This window comes from Periplaneta americana, chromosome 16, assembly GCF_040183065.1.
Source record: "Periplaneta americana isolate PAMFEO1 chromosome 16, P.americana_PAMFEO1_priV1, whole genome shotgun sequence".
Lineage (NCBI taxonomy): Eukaryota > Metazoa > Arthropoda > Insecta > Blattodea > Blattidae > Periplaneta > Periplaneta americana.
This window is the reverse complement of record NC_091132.1, coordinates 52,071,329-52,095,740: the sequence shown is the minus strand read 5'-3', so window position 1 is coordinate 52,095,740 and position 24,412 is coordinate 52,071,329. Positions and strand designations below refer to the sequence as shown.

The window sequence follows — 24,412 nt, the reverse complement described above, 5'->3', positions numbered from 1 at the left end:
CTACTGTTAACCTTATGACTGAGATATTTCCATTCTTACCTTCATGGCTTCTACATGATCTGCCGTCACTTAACAAATCGAATCCATCATGGCATTCACAGTAGAAACTACCATTTGAGTTGATGCATGTTTGGTCGCATGGCTTATCTAGACATTCATCAATATCTGGAAAACAACAAGGAAAATCGGGAGTATTGTGTGATTTGGTTACTTCCACCTACGCGGAACACATCACCAACACCAACCACAACTACAGGAACGTAGAAACAGACATAGAAATTCTACATATTGAACTGAAAATCCAAAAGCTAAACACACTAGAACAATACGAAATATGCAGCCGTAAAAAAACACATACACACCACATCCTCAATACATCTAAATTTCAGAATGTACACCGTATTTGACACAACACTACCGATCATAAACACACCCCCCACTGGAAAGAAGCACAAGACCTCACTAGAAATCTGAAGATGGCGGATATCAAGCCGAAACTGGTCATTAACGCAGGTAAAATAACATAATAGTTTCAATTAACACAGGAAAGTTATTTATACTGTATAACAAATTTACCAAATCATTTGTGATAAAATTGTTAGAAGTGTGCAATTAAGATGTATATCCTTAAGTTTTATTATTATGGTCTAATTTATGCAATTATTGTATTGGTACGTTTCTAGTTTTGGGAATTTAAATTCTATAAACATGCACGGATACCTTCAGTAAAAAATATATACTAAATAACTAAATATGATTTTAGAGAATTTGAGAGCATATTTTCTATCTCGTTTGAAATACGCATAACATTACGCCACTATAACGCCGTTGGAATAAATCTTATGGTGTTACTTTAAGTTAAACTACTGGCGTAGCTCAGGCGATAGGGCGTTTTGTCTACTGATCCGAAGTTGCGTTCAGGTTTAGGTTTGAATCCCGCTTGGGTCGAATATCTCGTTTGAATTTTTCGAGGTTTTCCTCAACTCTTGCGAATATCAGGTAACTCTATGGTGAATACTCGGACTCATCTCACCAAATACCATCCCGCTATCACATATTAGCCCTTCATCGATGCTAGATAACAGTTCAATTGATACAGTATCTTTAAATAACATTAAAAATTACATCGAATTTAAAGCATCAAAGAGTATTCGTGTGATTAATACAGACATAATGTATCATAATTATGACCATGCTTTTAATTTATCTATTGTAACTCATGTCGGATCGTATCTGATTTGAACAATATTAGTTCCCATAGACATGATACCACTCTTATATCATAATCCCTTTCAATAGTTTTGGACAAATGCCCATGTAATGGTAATTATGTTCGTGTTGGAGGGGAAGAAACAGGCAGAAAATGTGAGAGAGATGGTGTGTGTGTAATGTTGGTCATAAAATGGCTTGTGAAAGACATTTAAAATGGATTTAGAAATTGGAATGTATTACATATATGTATGACGTGTTTGGATACACAGAAGAATTATGACTGCATAATTTATTTTTCAGGAAATGTGTTTTGAAAACTATTAAGTTAGTTTCTTACGTATAAAAATGTAATATGGAGGGGGCATGATGTCCTGGTGTGATTCTGGCTCTAATATGTAGAATATGTTGGAATTCAGCCAGACACTCGATAGGTTTTCTCTCATAGTTGCAAGCATTAGGTTTTAAACTTTTATGAAATGCTTACAGTGGAGAAACAGGAATGAATATTGAACTACACAGCCATATATTATTTTAATTGCTGTGTAAGGTTCGTAGTCGTTATTTGTATAGTATTCGGATATCGATATCTGATATCCACTTACATTTACTTCATAATGAAGTCAGAAATTCCTACAATTTCTCACGTTTTTAAAAGTACACAAACAATCACTTCATTTAATTTTCATAAATAGGATTTTTCAGACAATTATAAAGATATGTGGCCTATGTACCCGTATTTACCGCTGTGCACAGATCTTCGTAAAGGCAAACTCTTTACTGTTCAACCTTTTTTATGGCTTATTAATTTAGTGTTTAAGCACAGAAAAATAAATGGTATGGCAGGAATTAATGTACTAGGTCGTCTCATAAATAATGTCGATTTTTTAGTTTGATGTTTTGTAAGATTTTAATAATTTTGTTTAGTTGGGCAATGCAATTTACTGGATGATATCGAATCCAGAAGTGCATATGGGCTATTCCATATGAAATCGATCAGTAAAAAACCTCGTATTTTTATACTATAATTTTTTCCCTATTTATACAAGGTGCTGAGGAGAGTGCATTTGCAAAAATATACTATCGCAAGTCAAACGGTTTTCGTATTGTTGAGCGACAAATTTAGCGTATTTTAAAAAACAAGCCTCTTTCAGCGCTCAGAACTCTGGAACCATTTACTGTAGAATATTGAACGAGAGCTCATTTTGAAGCTAACATTTGGTAGGTTATGATAAGAAGTAATCCTTATTTTTATTGTATACAGAGAGACAGATAATCTGATTTTACTTACTTTTAGGCTTTTTGCCCATTTGTAAAAATGTAAAAAAAATATTGAGAAAAAAACTTGCATTATTAAGAGGGATTCGGCATTGTTTGCTTAGTGTCACGGCAATAAGTTTCGGGGGTATTAAATAAATTATTTTCACATGCCTGGACTTAAACGGCGCAGTACTGCACGCACTGGCCGAGAGATGAAGATAAACGAGCGTTGGGCGTCATTTTACTCCTGTGTTTATGAAAACCTGTGCTAAAGCTAGTCCAGCTATGCGCTACTAGACGACACGTCATGTGTTTGTCTCCTGGCCTTGCTTGGCTCGGCTAGCTCCCGCCTCACAGTCAGCTGGTTAGTTCACGCGCGTACTATTCATTTTCTTTATTTGATTTTTCAATACTTTCTTATCAACGTTGCACCAGTAAAAAATATGTTTATTTGTACTTTCAATGCGGAATCTAACCATATATTTTAAAAATATTTTTTCGTGGGCAAAGGCGTCTTAATTAAGAAAAATCTAAATTTCTCCATTTCCAAAAGGTACCGGTAAGAAAAACTGTTTACATGCCAATATAAACCTTAACTTTTCATCATCAGAATAAACCATGATTTTGATCATTGGGTGAAAGGGTTTCGGAGCCACAACAGTTTAAAATTGCTAATTTTATGAAAATACGATAAATTAAAATATTTTTAATTTAAACACTATGAAGTTCTGATGCCTCAAACTTTGCACAAAGCATTGTATCACAGTTGTCTACGGACAGAAAAAGTTTAATTGTATTTAAAAATTGCAAGGTCAATTTTTTCTATATTTCTGTCGATTTGAGATGGAATAGCCCATATAGAGTGTTAGTTGGGAGGCCAGAGGGAAAAAGATCTTTGGGGAGGCAGAGACGTGGATGGGAGGATAATATTAAAATTGATTTGAGGGAGGTGGGATATGATAGAGACTGGATTAATCTTGCACAGGACAGGGACCGATAGTGGGTGTATGTGAGGGCGGCAATAAACCTGCGGGTTCCTTAAAAACCATTTTTAAGTAAGTAAGTAAGTATTAAGTATTGACTCTCCCTATAACTATTTTAGTGTGCTATAAGTAAAAAAAAATTGTCTTAATTGTCAATTATTGTGAACGTGTGTACAATATAAACTGGATAGCTGTGCCAATGGACTATCACTATTTAAAATCCATTAATATTAATCTTATTATCACCACATACATACGAAGAAGACAAAACATGAATCATGAGCTCGGAATTACAACGCAAGCTTGGAAGACAACGTCATATAACTCTGAGTCATTATTGGATCTAATAGGTCAGTATCCCATAATCGCCTACATTCGTGATCAAGGGCATCGTCGGGGCGGGGGGGGGGGAGGGAGGGAAGCCGTGCCCTCCACCCAACTTTATCTTCTTTTAAAAAAACTAAAACATTTGCTTATCTAGGTGTAAGTAAAATTTTGTGGCGTACTAGTTGTCTAGAAACACAAAATTTACGAATTAAACAATTAATGGGGTGTTTTCGACGCGGTTCGACCCAAGACCTTATTAATCCGTACGAAAATTACTCCACAGTATAAAGAAGATAGACTTGTCTTATTAGATACTCTTGTCCTTATATTGGTTAGTCCTACGACGCATACCGGTCAAAATTAAAAACAAAAAATATATCTCCGAGTGATCGACTATCATTTGACACAATATATTTCGTTACAATCGCAACTCCGTTGAAAGAAATTATATGCCTGTAACGGAAACAACGACAGCTTTGACATCGATATGATTAGGTTCAGATAAAATGTGGTAGGTAGATCGAGGAGACGGCCTCCTGATATAGAGAGCCGATGAGGGGTGGTCCTCCAGCTTGGGGGTTGGGGAAGGGCTAACAACCCATCACCGTAAAAACAGCTTATTACGAAACCTTCAAATAAGCCTCGGATTATATTACCGATTGTTCTTTATGGTTGTGAAACTTGGACTCTCACTTTGAGAGAGGAACATAGGTTAAGGGTGTTAGGAAAATATTTGGGGCTAAGAGGAATGAAGATACAGGAGAATGCAGAAAGTTACACAACACAGAACTGCACGCATTGTATTTTTCACCTGACATAATTAGGAACATAAAATCCAGACGTTTGAGATAGGAAGGGCATGTAGCACGTATGGGCGAATCCAGAAATGCATATAGAGTGTTATTTGGGAGGCCGGAGGGAAAAAGACCTTTGGGGAGGCCGAGACGTCGATGGGAAGGTCTTGTTTGCTTGCGCAGCTCGACAAATGAAAATGAGACACTACTGAACACAACAGCGTCGCCAGGAACATTTTCCAATAATACAAGCATCTTGGCGGTTGAACCAGTCACGTTGCCGAAGTTCCTGAACCACCATAACTTTGTACTGATGGAACTTGAGATCTAGGTCTAAGATTCGTCTGACACTCGGGTCAGATATTTCCAGTGCCAGAACATGTTTAATAGCTGAACGTCGTCAAGATGTGGTAACAGGACACACTAGTACAGGGACATCATTTTATTTTTACTAACATTTTTAATATTAACCTGTCTATACCTTTAGAGAACCGGAAACACCGCTTGCTCCCCCCTCCAAGACTGGAGTTCGATGATACTGGCGTAAAACACAAATCACTCTACTAGGTATAGGAAGGAAGAAAAGTAGTTCATCCATTTACGTAAACTAGGAAATATCGCGATTTTGAGTTTGATAATTTTCATTAGGTTTTTCTTTAATCAAAGTACAGTACTGTATTAAGAATAAGTGTTTTTACTCACGAAGTGAGTTATCCATGCGAACGTATTCATTATGTAGTGTATATTATACTGTCTACAGCACATTAGCGTACAATATAGAGAAAGAAGTTAAATTGAAAAATAATCATAATATGAATATTTAAACACAATTTTGAAAATGGTGGCCGTTCATTTCGATACAGGCTTCAGTTCTTTTGTGCATATTATCGCACTATAGACTATTGCATCTAATTCCAATTGCCAGTTTCGTCCTTCGTACTAGTAACTCATGTTGAAATAATTCTGTACCTACTCTACGTACTGTGAATTCAATCTTCACTTCTGCCGGACCCGAAAATATAAAATTACTCAGACATGCTATCTACTGTCCGTCCAAGTGGTTATGCCGCAGGATTGTAGAAAGGGAGAAAATCATGTGACAGTTAATTACTTAACGAGGCCCTTTTATTTAAGTTAAATTAAACAGCTGTATAATATTACGTAAACGTCCAATTCCTAAGAGAAATTAATGTTTTCAGAAAAGAGCTAAGACAGCCCAGCTTTTACAGAGGGGTGAGCAGAAGCAGGTGGGGGAAATCGGGATGCGACGTAGGCAAACGGACAGTAGCTGTGCGAAAATATGATTCAATATTGAAAGCTCTTTCGTCACTGGAAAACGCGAACATATTTCTGGAACGTACTATACTCAGTAACTCAGTACTGCTTACTATCTGCGGTCTTGGTTCTGTGTGGAGTTGGAACTTCCTTAGTAGAAGGCGTGGGAGTGAAGTACATTCAAAAACTCAGGTACAATAAAAATTGAAGTAAAAATAAAATGATGTCCCTGTGTATGAAGAGTCCACTGCAAGAATGATGAATGTCATTTGGAATACATTTTGCAGGAGAAGCAATTGGAAGTTTGAAATGCTTAGCGCTCAAAGCTTAACTGTGATTTTGCGATCATTACTGGACAACGACTATCAGTGTTAATGTCATATAACTCTCTATGTACATTCTGTATGTCTTAAGCTATGCATTGACAGTCTTGGTTCATTTTCGACAAGAAAGTGACATCCATCATTCTTGCAGTGGACTCTTTATATACAGTCACGAAGCTTGAGTTGTGAGGGCGCTAGGAACAATAGACTGTTCCGGTACTATTTCGCATTGTCTGCAATGAGGCGATATTAGCGATCGTAGTGCTTAGCAACTATATATGGATGCATGTTTACTACGTATTGAGCTTCGTGACTGTATATACTAGACTGTGGTAACAGCGTGCCTCGCTGTTGCGATATTCTCGGGAGTCCGAACATTGCGACATCTAGCGGACGAGTCCACGCCTGTGGAGTAACGGTTAGCACGTCTAGCCGCGAAACCAGGTGGTCCGGGTTCAATTCCCGGTCGGGGCAAGTTACCTGGTTGAGGTTTTTTCCGGGGTTTTCCCTCAACCCAATATGAGCAAATGCTGGGTAACTTTCGGTGCTGGATCTCGGACTCATTTCACCGGCATTATCACCTTCATCTCATTCAGACGCTAAATAATCAATGCTGTTGATAAAGCGTCGTAAAATAACCTACTAAAATAAAAAAAAAACCTACCGAACGACTTCTATTTGAAAGTTTAACTCTTTTTCTGAAATTTCTCACCCATAACAGTATCATTTTCTTATCAGAAATATTTCGTATCGACCTACTCTAAAGTGGGTACGAAATTGTCGCTGCGTTGCAATCAGAGAATCTTCATTTTTTAAGTCTGCTTCAACAAAAAATTGCACGATGTTCATCTGTCCACGCCATGATGGTAACTGAAATGACATGATAACAATAGAAGTTTTATTAGGAACCGTCAGTGCTTATCTATTTAACAAATTTATTAGTTTACAATAATTTGTTACATTTATTTGGTTTAAACGTTTTCGGCTTGATTAAGCCATCCAGATCTGGATTTCAATACAGATACCAACCTGTCTCAATTACAACTGTATCGCACGTGTTTTAATTTATTTTAGTATGTAATAACTTTTAATAAATTTGATCTTGGCTCACATAGCCTAGTTTTAATACAGTAATGTTTTAATCTCGTTGTGTGTTTACTTACTTCTACAGAGATCCATGTTAATTGGTTTATTTATTTGTATCACATACACATGTACCACCTTCATGTACTTAGGCTTAAACTTTTCTGAAGATGGCTTAATCAAGCCGAAAACGTTTAAAACCAAATAAATGTAACAAATTATTGTAAACTAATAAATTTGTTAAATAGATAAGCACTGACGGTTCCTAATAAAACTTCTATTGTTATTGTATCAGCTTATCGGCCCTTATCATGCCTTTCAAATTTGAAATGACATGGCTTGTGCTGCTCAAAGATACAGAGTGATTTATATAGAACTGACACATTTCTTTCATTAATTGTTTCAAAACGAATTGTGCTAGCGACAACTTATTATACCTAAAATGTAGAGGAATTTTGGGAGATTATTTACCTCTATAGCAAATGTTGTCCGGCGTTGTCAAATCCGGAGATCTCGGTGGCCACAGATTCCTGGAAATTATTCGGTCGTCACAAAACCGGATAGCCCAAATGGAACCATGCTTCATCTGTGAACCATGTGATGGACAATAGGGCAGGATTTTGCACAATGAACGTCTGAAACCAACAGCAGAATGTTCTGGAGTTTCGATTCCTTGTCACTAGATGCGCAGATGTTTATGTTTTATTCCTATTGTTGGCAGCTGTTTTCGACATTTTGTGTCAACGTGAAAATGCAGTACACATTAAATCAACGACTCTTCCTTGTGAAGCAATACTGGATTACGAATTCAATTACAGCTACTCAATGGGCATACCAGAGAGAATTTGGTGTTCGCAATCCTCCCAAAAGAAACATAATACTGGGACTGGTAAACAAATTGGAAACAACTGGATCTCTGGTGAGTGAAAAGGGCAAGCATCGTTCATCTAGGCTTCCCACGGTTGTTGTTGACGTAAGAGCACGACTGGAGCAGTCACCCAAAAAATCATTAAGACGTTTGTCGCAGGAGACAGGGTACACCTACTCAATGTGTCAGAGAGCCTAAAGCCATATAGGGTTACGGTTGTTCATCAGCTACAGGAACCAGATAAGGATAAAAGATTGAATTATTGTTGTTGGTTTCAGACGTTCATTGTGCAAAATCCTGCCATATTGTCCATCACATAGTTCACAGATGAAGCATGGTTCCATTTATCCGGTTATGTGACGACCGAATAATTTCCAGGAACCTGTGGCCACCGAGATCTCCGGATTTGACAACGCCGGACAACATTTGCTATAGAGGTAAATAATCTCCCAAAATTCCTCTACATTTTAGGTAAAATAAGTTGTCGCTAGCACAATTCGTTTTGAAACAATTAATGAAAGAAATGTGTCAGTTCTATATAAATCACTCTGTATATTCCAATCAAGCGCAACTGTCAAGAAACCTGTGCAGTGGCCAATTAAAACAGAGGAGATCATTCTACCGGACCCTGCATAAAATAAATGCATATTAATAAGGCGATTTTTTTTCTGTAAATCACCTCGCAACCCCGTCAGCTCTTCACACGACCCCGCAGGCGGTCGCGACCCACACTTTGAGAACTCTGTTCTAGGGTATGTGGAACATTTTTTTATACTTTATATCGTTTGAATTTCGCTAGAGATGAGAGTCACTGGGATTTCGGTCGGGGGAGAGGGAGTCTAGGTATCTATAGGTAATTGGAACAAGAAGAAAGGATTCGTTATACTGAAATAATAAATAGATGTGCGGTCCACCTGCATATGTTAGAAATAACAGCTTCATTTGAAATTAAGATTTAGTGAATATTTCATTCTGTGACGTGTTGCTCGACAGTCTTGTTAAAAAGCAGTTCTGAGATACAAAAGAAACGAGCACGTATATAAAAAAATAGCATTAAATAATATAAATGAACAGAAACCAAACAATTACTGTGGCTTTTAAAATTACACCGAAAGATAATAAAATAATGGATTGGTATCGATGTTAGCATTTTACAAATTAGCACACAGCGTTCCAGGATAATTTAATGCAGAGAAAGACAGAAAATAGTAACATGCGTTACAAGAGCGGTGTGTTGACGTTTTCATGTTCGAGGAAAAGGTTGAAAAAGCGAAACGTAGTTGAGCTTTTTTAATTTCCGAGAACATGAAAACAAACATACCGCTCGTGTATCGTACATTATTTTGCGCGAAGATCGTTTATTATATACCTGAAAGAGGAATTTCTAATTAGTTGCAATGAAATCTCCATATTGGTTTCTGTTCAATGACGGCAACTTTGGAAAACAAATATATCTATCTTCAACATTGTTCCTATAAAATGTTTTCTGTGTTTACTATACTCGAGCAGGCCGTGATATACGTCTGTCTTTTTTTTTTCCCCAGTCTATGATGAGTCTGGAATCTTGTTGATTTTTTCACGGCTTCCTTAATGTTACTTGCTTACAAATGCAGTAACTTTTGTGGTGTTGTAGAGTTTACTTAATTTTTGCAAATATTTAAAAACAATAATTAACAGTACAATTTAGGTGAAATTGCAGTGGTAAGTTTCCAATTTATAATTATTACTATTTTGAACGTCTTTAAAAATAATATGTTAAAAGCCTAAAGCAGTAAAATGAATATGACGCTTAAGCGGTAAGACTAGGGAAATTGTTATGTTTGTTACGTTGGGAATACTGAATGTGGCATTTCACACTTACCGCGTACCGGTATTGGTTTTGTGCGGAAAGCAAGCAAATACGCACGATCTCGCACAAAAGTATTTGTGTGGATAGCCAGTTATTATCAACGTTGCCTTCAACATAAGTCAGGTTGTCTCAGTAGGCCTATATTTTATTAATTAAACGTCGACTGTGGGAATTAGAAGATATCTAATTCTTTAACCTGCATTTACGGCATTGGCTGTTTAGTGCGATATAAAATAACATTATACAGTTCTGTATTCTAGTTTCTATGACTTTATTTCCCACAAGCTATAAAGATAATACATTGCTTCAATATATCAGGATTTCTGACTCGTAATGCTGCAGGACGTGTCAAGCAGAGACTAAATCTTGAGATATGTTTTGGTTACAGAATTCACTGCAAACACAGATACACTTATCTCTTCTTTTTGACCTTAAATCCAAAAACTGACGAGATTCAACCCTCATCCACTTGATTAAGTACATTAAAATAAATCAAACTCAAAGATTACGTACCAATGGAACGGAAAATAATTTATTCTGAAGTTTAAAAAGTGCAGCAAAACAGTTTTGTTACGAAATATATATTTAGCTACTATAAAATATTTAGTTTAGTTCCACGCGCACACACACAAACGATTATGCGCACTGTTCAAAACATACAGAGGTGAGCCTGCCTGGAGAGAAATAAAAAATAGGTTGCAGCCGCCAAATTACTCTTCAAGGAACGACCACTCATATAAATTGGGGGAAAGAAGACAGAGGACGGACACTGGAAAATTTTCTTTTCTCAATCGTATCATACTATCAGGGACTGGAATGCTTTACCTGCAGACTTACTAAAGGTTTTACCAACAACCAAAAATGTATTTAAAAATAGGCTTAAGGACTATACTAATAGACGGTAATTATACACAGTATTTAAAGGGTGTAAACTATATTTTGTTATTGAAGTGTTGTATCAGTGAAGAATTATGTTGTGTCAGTGAAGTGTGTTGTGTAAGTGAAACGTGTTCCTGTCAGTGAAGCTTTATAGTTTATAGTGGCAGTGCAAAGTATTTGAACAGTGAAATGTTTTTGAAATGTTAGTGAAATCAGGATAGAGTCAGTGAAATGTGTCGTAGTTCCAGTGCAGTGAGTGAGTTGACAGCGAAATGAGTGTAATGTTGAAAGGTACTTGTGCAGATATGAACATATCATACTCGTGGGTTTTAATTCGAACTTAGGTTTAAGATACAAATTAGATTTATTTTAAATGTTATTTTAAGTGATCGTGCTTCATTTAATTTAGGATATTCCCTGTTATTATTATTATTATTATTATTATTATTATTATTATTATTATCATTATTATTATTACTAGCCGTACCCGTGCGCTCCGCTGCACCTGTTAGAAATAAATATAAAGTAATTACGTAATTAAAATAGGACGTTTCATCCAGGGAACATTCGTGTTTGTTAGAAGGATAAATTGTTTAATATGTTACTTAATTGAAATTGTATTTAAATAATTAAATTGCGATCATTTTGGTCCACAGACCACTCATTTGGTGCAATGACAATTCCTTTAACATGTTTCTTATTTGTTATTACACGCAACTATAGTTTAATGAAGATTGACATATCATTTAGTTTTATTGTGTATACTTTATATTACTTGCTATATGGTTCCATTGAATTATGATAATAACTTAATTTTAACCCTTGTTTTCTACGTCTTCAGTAAATGGCGCTTGGCCCACTATGGTTCTGAAACCTTCAAATAACTTAAATAGTGATACAGCATAAACAGTGATATGTAATAATATTTCTTTCTTTCGAAAATGTAAGAATTCACGATCTCCTATGTACCATTGCCAAGGAATGAATAAATGTGTTTTTTCTTCCTACTCAAAAATTTTATATTTTGCACATGGGAATTACTGCAGGAACAACAACGCTACAATCTGAGGCGGCGGTGAAAACGTATTGTATTATTATTTTAAAAGTCTATCAGACCTACCAAATTTTGCATAGAATAAAACTTATCGAAAATGATTTTTAAAGAAACTTTTGTTATGTAACATTTTTCACAAAAAAACAATAATAAGCGAGATATTTCGATTTAATTCAGGCCCCGTTAAATGAAGTATTTTGAATGTCATATAGCCTAAAATCTAAATTACAACGAACTTAACTCATATTTCAATTTTCATCGAAATCCGTTCAGCCATTATCGCGTGAAAAGGTAACAAACATCCAGACAGACAGACATACAAACAAAAATTTCAAAAAAGCGATTTTCGGTCTCAGGATGAATAATTATACATGTTAACACCAATTATTTTTGGAAAAGGGAAAATTACCAGAAAATTTTCGGCTACATATTTATTATTATATTATATTATATTATATTATATTATATTATATTATATTATATTATATTATATTGTATTATATTATATTATATAAAAAGTGCGTTGATAACGGATGTACTCCGATAAGAAAGTTTTTAATTTGTTGTGGGGGGCTCTTGAATCTCAGAAGCAACAACCTTTACAACAGCGCAACATAATCTGCTTGGCTCATTACCAAATTTTTTTTTTGCATTGCATTTATTGCATATATAGTCTATTTTATGTATTTTAACACGATTCAATTGAGCATAGTTAAAATTTGAATTATAAAATAATGGATTGCTAAGCTGACGTACTATTACTGCATACTAAATAAATACACTCTCGTTGTTCGTTAATTCTCTGAGATTAAAATGAGTGTGTACATAAATATTATTTTAAGAAATACAGAAAACGAATGTACAAAAAAGCCCATCAAATTTTCTGTGCATAGGAATAGTTTAATAGCTTTCGATTGTTGCTGTCCAAGGCCCCTTTTTCGATTGTTGTTGCCCAAGGCCCCTTATAGACGAAGTCATTTGTTCTTATTTCATTGCACCGTCTTAAATGACGTTATTTTAATTTTAAAACTCATTTATCTCATTAAATATCAGTCCTATCAAAATTTTGTAGAGAGTAAAACTTATCAGAAATCATTTTTAAAGAACCTTTTGTTATGTAACATTTTTCATAAAAGTCAATAATAAGCGAGATATTTCGATTTATTTAATTCAGGCCCCCTTATAACCCCCCTTTTAAATAAAGTATTTTGAATGCCATATAGCCTAAAATCTAAGTTACAACGAACTTAATTTATATTCCAATTTTCATATAAATCGGTTCAGCCATTATCGCGTGAAAAGGTAACAAACATACAGACAGACATACAAACAAAAATTTCAAAAATGCGATTTTCGGTTTCAGGGTGGTTAATTATATATGTTAGGACCAATTATTTTTTGAAAATCGAAAATTACCAGAAAAATTTCGGCTACAGATTTATTATTAGTATAGATTATTATTATTATTATTATTATTATTATTATTATTATTATTATTATTATTATAAATTATTGTTAGTATTAATTATTAGTATTATTATTAATTGTATTTTTAATTAATAAGTTTATTATTGTCATTATTGAGTGTAATTAGTTACCACTGCCACCGGGTATATACCCATTGCAGTGTGAATAAATACACATGCACTTGACTCCACACTACACAACATAGACGTACTCCCACCGGAAGTGGAGACACCGGAAGACGCAAGGACCACGCAGTTCTGAAGCTCCCAAGCCGAAACTAATAAGCTAAGGTATTTTTAAACTTAGTTCAAATTAACACGTGAAAGTAATATATATATATATATATATATATATATATATATATATATATATATATATATATATATACTTTATTCCTAATTAAAATATTTACAATTCCTCCTGAATATACCTGTACCGCTATTGCCACTTCTTCATGCATACAGTTTTTAAGAGAATCCGGACGTTGAAAAATAGCGAACATTTTCATTTTTGGTCTTTTGCTGCATTATATTATCTAACAGACATGAAACATATGGACTACACTACTCACTCCGAAAGAGCCCCCTCCTTTTTTTGTAACAATCCGCCATCTGGAGCTGCGATGTGCTAAAAAGTTTGAAGGTAAACTTGAAAAACAGTGAACATTTTTATTTATTTTTTATTGCATTATATTCTCTGAAATTTCCTCTTTCCAGTGATATATGAAACATACACACTACACACTTCTAAAGACCTGTTTTTTTTTTTTTTTTTTTTTTTGTAGCGATCCGCCGTATGCAGCTGGGATTTACTAAACATTTTGAAGGTAATTTATTTTCGTAAGTTTATATTTTCTCTACCAAATGCATCTTTTCTCAGTTTCTAACAATCAGAATTACTTCAGATTTTCAGGGAACATTCATTATAGCTCATTTAAAGAGTCATTTTATGAAATTTCAATTACAAAGGAGTTAACCCTTAAAATGTAGCGTCGACCTGGTTGGCGGAGTTGGTATAGCGCTGGCCTTCTATGCCCGAGGTTGCGGGTTCGATTCCGGGCCAGGTCGATGACATTTAAGTGTGCGTAAATACGACAGGCTCATGCCAGTAGATTTAGTGACATGTAAAAGAACTCCTGCGGGACAAAATTCCGGCACACCGACAACGCTAATATAACCTCTGCAGTTGCGAGCGTCGTAGAATAAAACATAACATTTTTTTAAAATGTAGCAAAAAATAGTAGGCTATTCATATTTGCATTATATGGAAAAAATATATATATAACTTGGAGAATAAATTATAGTTTTCCAAAAAATCCTGTTATTGACGCTAAAAGTGTCAGGAATAAACTATAAAATCCCATTACTGTACTCCCAATATTTTCTGAGAAAAAGTGAATTAAAAACTGTTAATTTAACGTAAGTTAGGATAAGGGAGTTCGGGTTCCCTTAAAATCAATCCATCAGAATTAGACCTATGTCCCGAATTCACTGAAATAAAATATGGTAGCTCTGGTATAACGAGAACATTATGGGTGCTATTCATAGACATTTCGCTAGCCCGCGCTACGAGCGTGCTAAACTAGCCCCGGCTATCAACTGGTTACTTGTACAGGATTCATATCATATCACATCGCTAAAGGCTGGTTCACAATAAACTGGAACGAGAAGCAGAATGAAAACGAGAAGCAGAGGACGTGAATATGAAAATTTTTGATTCACAATAAACCGAGAACGTAGACGACTATGCATATCGATATGCATGTCAATAAGTTATGTAAAGTCGATATTACGCATTCTGATGTTATTTGTGTATAATTGATCAATGGCGTTCTCTCATGAGTACAAGGAAGCCAACATAAACACAGGTTAACCAACTTCGAAATTTCAACTGAAACATTTCATTAGGTACGGTACTATAATTATGCCCATGCATCTTTATTATCACAACCTATTTTAAGTCTACCATAACGTAAAATAATTATAGAAGAAACTTTGTAATAGAACAAAAATGAACACAACAGTCGTTATTGAATTGAAGCATGAATATGTAATGTGTAATACAACAAATACAGTAATAAAATATGATTCACTTACGGTGTTCAAAGATGCAGCTATTGAAAGCCACGTATTCTCCTTCATTTTCTCATCTTTATGCGAGGCGCGCCGCTTTTCGTAAATGTGAGGATTTTCCTCAACACTCAATATTAGAATGTCATCAAATAAAATTTGCTCCATGATGCATAGCACAGAACAAAATAATGCATAGGTTATGCTACGGTCTTCTTGCTACAAAATATACGACGACAAAATAGCTTTTTAGATGGCAATAGAATGAATCTAGTGGGCTGTGATCGGAAACGTGAACGTCAAAGTTGAAACTTGGCCAACTCTCCGTTCCCGATCCCGGGCTCCGGCAAGCTTTTCGTCAATTGTGAATGCTCACATTTAAATGTACACATTTTAACAATTTTACCGTTTTCGTTTTCGTTCCGATTCTCCTTTCCGGTTTATTGTGAACCAGCCTTAACACTAGTTTATGAATACGAGGAACGTTAGTTCGCTGATCACCCACCGGAAGCCCGCGCTAAGAATTTCTATGGATACGGCCCCTAGTGTCTTCTTTTTCATGGCAGCTTTGGATTTCATTCAGTGTCCTAAAAATGCTCAAATGTTACTGGCGAATAGGAAATGTTATTAAAGTGAAGTTACTTGCGGAAAAATGTCAATGAATTGTGTATAACATAAACATTATAGATTTATTTGTAAGCTTGCTATCTGTTGTTACAACACGCGGTGTAGGATGTTTGTTATGCACGTACCTGTTTCACACCGCTTGCCTGTGTAGCCCGGCAGACACACGCATGTATCCGGTTTGACACAGGAGCCTCCATTCAGACACTGCTGCGTACACACAGCTGTAACAAATCAGTTGCACTTCTCAGAAACAGTTTCACACCTATTGAGCTCAGCGGGTTAGAGGAAGAAAGAATTGCTGATGTTAAATACTGTATATTCAAGACTGTGGTTCAACTGGAACATCGGTACGAAATATTTTTTTCGACATTTTATCTACATGGGATGCAGTTCCCATGTAATTGCTAATTACATAAACAGGGTCACACTCAAACCTGAAAATAAAAGTGGTGGGAATCTATCTATTAGACTGGGTTTACACATTGCGATTTTGCAGGACCCGTTTTATTACCTCCTGCCTGACGGGATGCCCTTCATCGGTCTACACATTTCCCACAAAAACGGAACCCCTCGTTTGGGTGATCATAAATTTGAGGCCCAGCCGAAGGTCCGTTATTGTAGTCTGACAGCTAGTCATTCAAAACTGCAAGCTCTGTCTGTGAAGCTGCTAGTTTGCGTAAAGGAATCAACAGAAAGAAGATCCTGGGTTCATTCTTTTTTGTGTTAATGAAGGGTTTGTTAAATTTTAAAATTACTCAGATAAAACAATATGAAAATAAGTTTTTTTTTAAATTTGATCGAATATCCAATTACTTCGACGAACTCTTGATCATCATCTTTACAGGACTATGTTTCAGAATATCGTTAAGAGTTCTGGTCATCCTATTATCAGCAAAACAATCTCGAAACACATTTTAATTAGGTTCACAGATTTTAAATTCTATAATGTTTGCAGATGAACAAGTGATATTTGCCAATTTAAGATGATGAGTTACAGATAGACGCTCAGTATTTATGCAAGGTTACTGTAGAATATAGTTCAGGAAGCTCAGTTAAAAAGACAAAAGTCATGGCATTTTTTAGGAAAGTATCACATACGATAATAATTATGAACACAATAGTCAACCATTTCAGTTACTTGGGCTGTAGTATAACATATATAATAAAAATTTACAAAATAAACTGAATAAATTTCAATATAACTATGTTGTCGTTTAGTCAACTTGTCGAAGACAGATTGGAACTTCATAAGTGACACCAATAAGGCTTTACTCATGAGTAGAGTTCAGTATTTGGTCACATCTTCCACCCGAAGAAAAAATACTGAATCTGCTCTCGTCTGTCAATTTCGCTTTGTTCCAGAACGGATTAGAAGTGTTTTCCATATATATAATTTTCTCCACGAATTTTAATCTTTCTTCCTAAAGATTTCATTAACAAATATTTTCTTCTGACTATTACGATATTAATTGTTTTTCAAATAATTACGAACTGTGCTGTCACACTTAGTTGTAGTTCAAGATCACAGGCAATTTTCGGTGCACTTAAAATGGATTTTTTTTTCTTAAAATTACTTTTCCATTTGCTTTAGACATTTTTCTTGAGCGGCAAGTTATTTTCATGCTTTCCAATTTTTTTCTTTGGCCACTGGAGACTGAACCCCATTGTGATAAGAAGTTCCCATGATCAGACGCGTAGGAGTCACAGGTCTAATCGTCACTGGAGTTTAAACTGTTCGAATACTTTTTCAATTTACACAATTACACATCTTCCGTCATTTGTTGCCATGATGGAAACATATTTTCCCCCACAATAATCCAGCTCTTCTCCCTCACATTTTTGTCCATGTAATCTTTACACCCTTTCTCCCATAATGATGGGTGTTCTTGAACACACTGAATAAATCTGTGTCGAATATCACGCACAGGACCACAAACAAACAGATAACAACTGAACTGTGTGAACGTCACTACCTGAATGCTTGAGTTGTAGTTGTAAAACTCCCCGTGCGGGATCCTGCAAAACTGCACTGTGTAAACGCCGCCATTTGAATCCATGTGTTGTAGTCCTACATCCCGCCGTGCGGCATCCTGCATAACTGCATCATGCTGTAGTCCCATCCCGCAAGCTCCGATTCTGAAGCACTGTGTATACCGTTCCATTTAAACCAATGTGTTGTTGTCGTCCAGCAAAATCGGTCCCACAAAATCGTTCCTGCAAAATCGCAATGTGTAAACCCAGCCTTAGTCCTTTTTGAGGGGAGGAACATGGGCTGGGGACTGGTAGGCCGCACGGCTGGGTGCATTGTAAGACTTTGTACACGGACTGGAATGTTGTGCATGCCCTAAAGACTGGTTCACAATAAACCGGAAACGAAAACGACAACGAGAACGGAAATATTGTTAAAATAAATGTATTTAAATGTGAGCATTCACATTAACTATTGTGAACAATCACATTTAAATACATTAATTTTAACATTATTTTCGATCTCATTTTCGTTGTCGTTTCCGTTCCCGTTTTATTGTGAACCAGCCTTAAGGCTCTCCGCGCTACAGATTTCGCTGCGGGCGCCCCCAAACTTCCCTAAAGCCTACAGAATCCCTTTTACCTTTTCATGTAAGAGAGGGATGTCAATTTTGTACCCTCTGACGAGTCTAGAGACCTTCCGCTTACAGAATCGCTTGAAACTACACAGTCCTATGTGAATTTGTTATTGGCGATCTTGCCTTGTTCTTGAGGTATTTCATAAGTGAGGAAGTTTTTTTCACTTACATACGTTGTCACGAACGTGACCAAACATCTGAGAGAAACAGTCTGTGGTATTAGGAGCCTTTTTGTATCTTCTGCTCCCCAAAGGCTATGAAGTTCTTCTTTTAAGCAAATATTTCATCGCTAAGGAGGACTGGAGATCTATCAATTGAAGTTCCACACGAGCAGCCATATTATTCTTCTGAATAATTTTGATTTTCTGATTAATTCCACACTGAATTTAAAAGAGTTAATCACCATGAAATACGATAAGGCCTATCAGGTCTCTAACATATTATAATGGATAGATAGCAAAGGCTGGTTCACAATAAATCGGGAACGGAAACGACAACGGGAACGAGAACTGAAATATTGTTAAAATAAATGTATTTAAATGTGAGCATTCACAATTAACTACTGTAGCTGCTCACATTTAAATACATTTATTTTAACATTATTTCCGTTCTGGTTCTCGTTGTCGTTTCCGTTCCCGGTTTATTGTGAACCAGCCTTAACACTATTTCTTCCGGCGCGTACTACAAAGTTTGAATTCAAAACAGAATCTCAGAAGAATTCATGCTCGCGAGTACATTTTAACTCGCATGACGAGAGCACTAAATGTCATTAAAAGGCACCAGGTTGAGAACGCCAGTCCTACGATGTCAAAAGAGAGCATAACCTGTAGCACGTTATCATGGATCGAAATGTTAAATGTTATGTTTTATTTAACGACGCTCGCAACTGCAGAGGTTATATCAGCGTCGCCGGATGTGCCGGAATTTTGTCCCGCAAGAGTTCTTTTACATGCCAGTAAATCTACTGACATGAGCCTGTCGCATTTAAACACACTTAAATGCCATCGGCCTGGCCCGGGATCGAACCCGCAACTTTGGGCATAGAAGGCCAGCGCTATACCAACTCGCCAACCAGGTCGACTCATGGATCGATGTTCAACAGTAACAGTAATAACATTCTGATTCTATGGAGACAAGTATTATGTATAATAGAGTAGGCCATGAAGTGTGCGATATAGTAATATACGTTACAAGAGCGGTATGTTGACGTTTTCATGTTCGAGGAAAAGATTGAAAAAGCGAAACGTAGTTGAGCCTTTTTAATTTCCGAGAACATGAAAACAAACATACCGCTCGTGTATCGTACATTATTTTGTGAGAAGATAGTTTATTACATACCTGAAAGACGAATTTCTAATTAGTTGCAATGAAATCTCCATGTTGGTTTCTGTTTAATGACTGCAACTTCGGAAAACCAAAATATCTTTCTTCAACATTGTTGCTATAAAATGTTTACTGTGTTTACTATACTCCAGCAGGCCGTGATATACGTCTGTCTTTTTCCCCCCCCCCCAGTCTATAAATGCGAACTTAAAACAAACGGTAAGGTTATGTAATGATTTATTTTTCATTTTAATATTTTAACAATATTATTTATATAACATATTGCAGTAATAACATCGGCATCTGGAATCTTGTTGATTTTTTCACGGCTTCCTTAATGTTACTTGTATCAGGTATGCAATAAGTTTCGTGGAGTAGTAGACTTTACTTAATTTTTGCAAATATTTAAAAACAATAATTAACATTGCAATTTAGGTGAAATTGCAGTGGTAAGTTTCCAATTTATAATTATTACTATGTTAAACGTCTCTAAAAATAATATGTTAAAAGCCTAAAGCAGTAAAATGAATGTCGCGCTTAAGCGGTAAGAAGAGGGAAATTGTTATGTGTGTTACGTTGGGAATACTGAATGTGGTATTTCACACTTACCGCGTATTGGTTCTGTGCGGAAAACAAGCAAATACGCACGATCTCGCACAAAAGTAATTTTATTTCACTTTGTTCAGAAAAGGCTTACTTTTCATAAACAAAACTGTTTATAAAACCCTTACTTTTTGTAATGGTAGTAGTTTATTTAATTTATGTGTAAAGTGTAACTATTTTACAAGAGTGGAAAGATTCTCGCCTACGGCATGTGCTGAAATTACACGCGTGCAAAAACGTCCACTTCATACACAAGTTGCATACATAATTTTATTCATTACCATAACAAATCACCTTTGATTGAGGTTCTGGCAGATATGTACATCTATTATCAGGCAGTAAATCTCACGACATTATGTGTCAGAGGAAGAACAATTGTTTGTACACATCCGAAGTCTGATTAGTGTAATATGTAGCTAGTCGGCGATGTACGTAATGAAGGGGAAAAGGAACTGGCTGCCCATTATCTCCTGGCTTAGTTGCCTCATGAATTATGCCTTATTGCTGTCACTTGTGAAGTTCAGACCTGTCTTCGGACAGTTGACTAAACAATAAAAAAACAACCATAACAAAGAGATATTTTTTGGAAGAAATTTATTCTACTCTCATAATAAAAACATTTCGTACGATGTCAAAAAACATAAAAAAGTAGATTGCACTGGGTCTTGGATCGAATTTTAACATTAATAGTAACAGAATTCTATTTTTTATGGTGACAAATGATATAATATAATGGACTATAAAGAATTCGATACAGTAACTTAACTTTATTTCGCGGTGTTCAGGCTTTACAGAGGCAAAACTAATCAGAAAACGCCCTACTTTGTTGTTATGGTAGTAAATAAAGTTGACCGAATTTACAGCACAAAATGATATAAAGTAAAATTTGTATTAAATATAATTCGTAGAACTTGCTTTAAAATTTCAATAAAAGGAAGTCTACATTTTATTTATTACTGGTGTTTACATTTGTAATATTTATGGTACTGTTAACAACATTAGTGAAGCTTAGGCCTAAACTCAAGAAGCTGAAGGTATCAAATTATGATCTCACACATTTAATGCATAATTTATTTGAATTTGAGATACTTCATTTTTTCCCCCACTAGAATTTGATTAGCATTACCAACTTTATCTTCCAGGCACTCTTCCATGCGATCTTCGGCCATGTATGGCGACTTCCAGTCTCTGGATTATTTCAATATTGAAATATCTACCCCAGAATCAACCAACAGTCGCCAAGGACCTCCTAATGCTAAAGTCCGTGTAACTTTCTGGATGAGATGTTTCCAAGCACTTAGCGAAATGTTAGAAAAGTGATTAATTCCGGACTACTTGAACATTTAAGTTTTCCACTACTATATTGAAGAAAGAATTGACGGTGTTCTACATTTCTTTGTCGAAGTGATGCATACTTTCTCTTATTTATTTATTTATTTATTTATTTATTTATTTATTTATTTATTTATTTATTTATTTATTTATTTATTTATTTATTTATTTATTTATTTATTTATTTATCCATCCATCCATCCATCCATCCATCGGCAAAGTGAGTACAAATTCAAAATTATACAACAAAAATGTTTCTAGCAACTACCGTAAGAGCCAGGCTCGTGTACGGTGTGGTCTTAGCCAACAATACGACATAAAATTTACAAATAAAGTTTACTAAATACACTTTCTGTACATTCTGCGGGGCTTACGGTATTTTCTTCCTTATTGGAAATCGTGAATGTACGTTTAGTGTGTGTTTTTGAGTCTGGTATTTTCACGGTCAAATAAGACCCTTCATCTTCTTTATCATCAGTCCTCCGCGGCAATAACTCCATTAACAAAGTACTTTCTTCGTAAGAAACGTGCTATCAGGTGCTCCTAGTAAAAATTTGCTTACAGCTTGGCTCATAAAAGCCTTTGCCTCTTAGCTCTACATCCAGACAACTTCCTTTTGAGGAAAGCTTTCAGTTTAGAAAACTTGCTTATGCCCATATTTTGTTTAATAGCTAAAGTAGAAGACTTGACTACTTCAGTACCTTTGACTTCTCATTGTCAGCAAAATACGCTAACTGTAGGCCTACGCATACTGATATCTTTAGAAGCACAATTGTATTGTACATCATTGTATAATAAAGTTTCTCTTTTTTATTGGGTTATTTTACGACGCTGTATCAACATCTAGGTTATTTAGCGTCTGAATGAAATGAAGGTGATAATGCCGGTGAAATGAGTCCGGGGTCCAGCACCGAAAGTTACCCAGCATTTGCTCGTATTGGGTTGAGGGAAAACCTCGGAAAAAAACCTCAACCAGGTAACTTTCCCCGACCAGGATTCGAACCCGGGCCACCTGGTTTCGCGGCCAGACGCGCTGACCGTTACTCCACAGATGTGGACAAGTTTCTCTCAAAATAAAATAAAATCTATGGAGGTTGCCACAGCAACTGAATCGTGTTGCCAAATTTTTACCTACACTTTATGTTAGGTACTTTTGTTATTGAATGCTGAACTGAAAACACTGGGGATGCTCCGGTGGCTGGAAATTTATATACTACTTATGACTTACGTATTTCAATACATTCTTCACTTAGGTAGAACATGATATCACAAGCCTTAGTATTTTAAGAAAAAGAAGAAAATGCATTATGTTACTGGTGATGATAATAAAATTATGACTTTGACGATATCATCATCTTAACCTCCTTGGTAGCTAAGCATTGGCTTACAACGACCGCAAACCCAAGTTCAACGATGGAGAAATTGAACTTATAGTAGACAAAGTAAAGGTTATGACGGTTTTTCTCGAGATTCTCCCGTTTTACCTCTTCATTTCACCAACACTCTTCTCAATTATCCCTCTATAACCAGCTTTGTTTAAAAAATAGGGCACCACTTGTGTTTATGAAGCACAGAATCGGCTATCCTTCGAGATAGGTGTTTTTCATGGTTTGTCCAAAGATTGGTAGTGGTATTAATGTTGGAATTTAGATCACTCATAGATCTGCAGAAAGCCACTGCAGCCTTCCAGGATAAATGTCCAAACAAGTATAGTATTCAGATTTGTTGCTTGGTGGTGCGGCTGATGATGGAGCCGGTTTAGCTCAGCAGCACACAACTCATTCCATAACGGGTGCACAGAAAGCCTACTTGGTGCTTAGGGATGCTCTATGTCCCATCCGATGACTGCCAATACCAATAGCGATATCAATCAACTAGCTTTATTAAATTCAGAAGATTCATATGAGTAAGCTAGACTCTCTAACTATTCATTTCTTGTCTCACGACTCGCTGTTTTTAATATCACTGCCAAAGTTATAGCAACATAAGCTTTTGCCTATTATGTATGATGTCTGTAGATTCAGGATTATTTTAATTAAAAAAAATCTTATTGCAGTTGGAAGAACGTATACGAAATAAAATGATTTTTTTGAGGGGAAAAATGGTAATTAATGAAAATGACAGTGTTTTTTTTACCAGTTTATATGGTCGTGTAAAGCATACTTGACAGTATATAAGATGTTAAAAACATTCAATATTTTGAAAGTGACAGTATACATGAAAACAAGAAAAAAAAGTTTAATATACATGTGCTAAAATTAATATCTCCCGAGATATAAGTACTTGTTCATCAACATGATAACAGAAGCAATACAGAAAATCATGTAAAATGATTATTTCGCTTATATATAAACTTATCAATGGAATGCAGGAATCAATCATACCCATTTATCACCGCAATACTGTCGATTTCTTATTGTCACTTTTGTCTTGCCGCTCATGATTCAGATTTCTTTGTACAAGTCAATGAGGAACGCCATA

At 35.6% G+C, this 24,412-nt stretch overlaps 1 protein-coding gene across 1 annotated transcript in view; it reads right to left on the bottom strand.

Moving 5' to 3' along the window:
* Nucleotides 1-24,412, bottom strand: part of LOC138716246 (epidermal growth factor-like protein 7) — a 194,901-nt gene that overhangs the window by 7,705 nt on the left and 162,784 nt on the right. The window contains exons 5-6 of the mRNA XM_069849104.1: nucleotides 16,193-16,288; nucleotides 40-165 (exon numbers count right to left, since the gene is read on the bottom strand). Coding sequence (XP_069705205.1) covers nucleotides 40-165; nucleotides 16,193-16,288 — 222 coding nt within the window. The remainder of the gene's footprint in view (nucleotides 1-39; nucleotides 166-16,192; nucleotides 16,289-24,412) is intronic.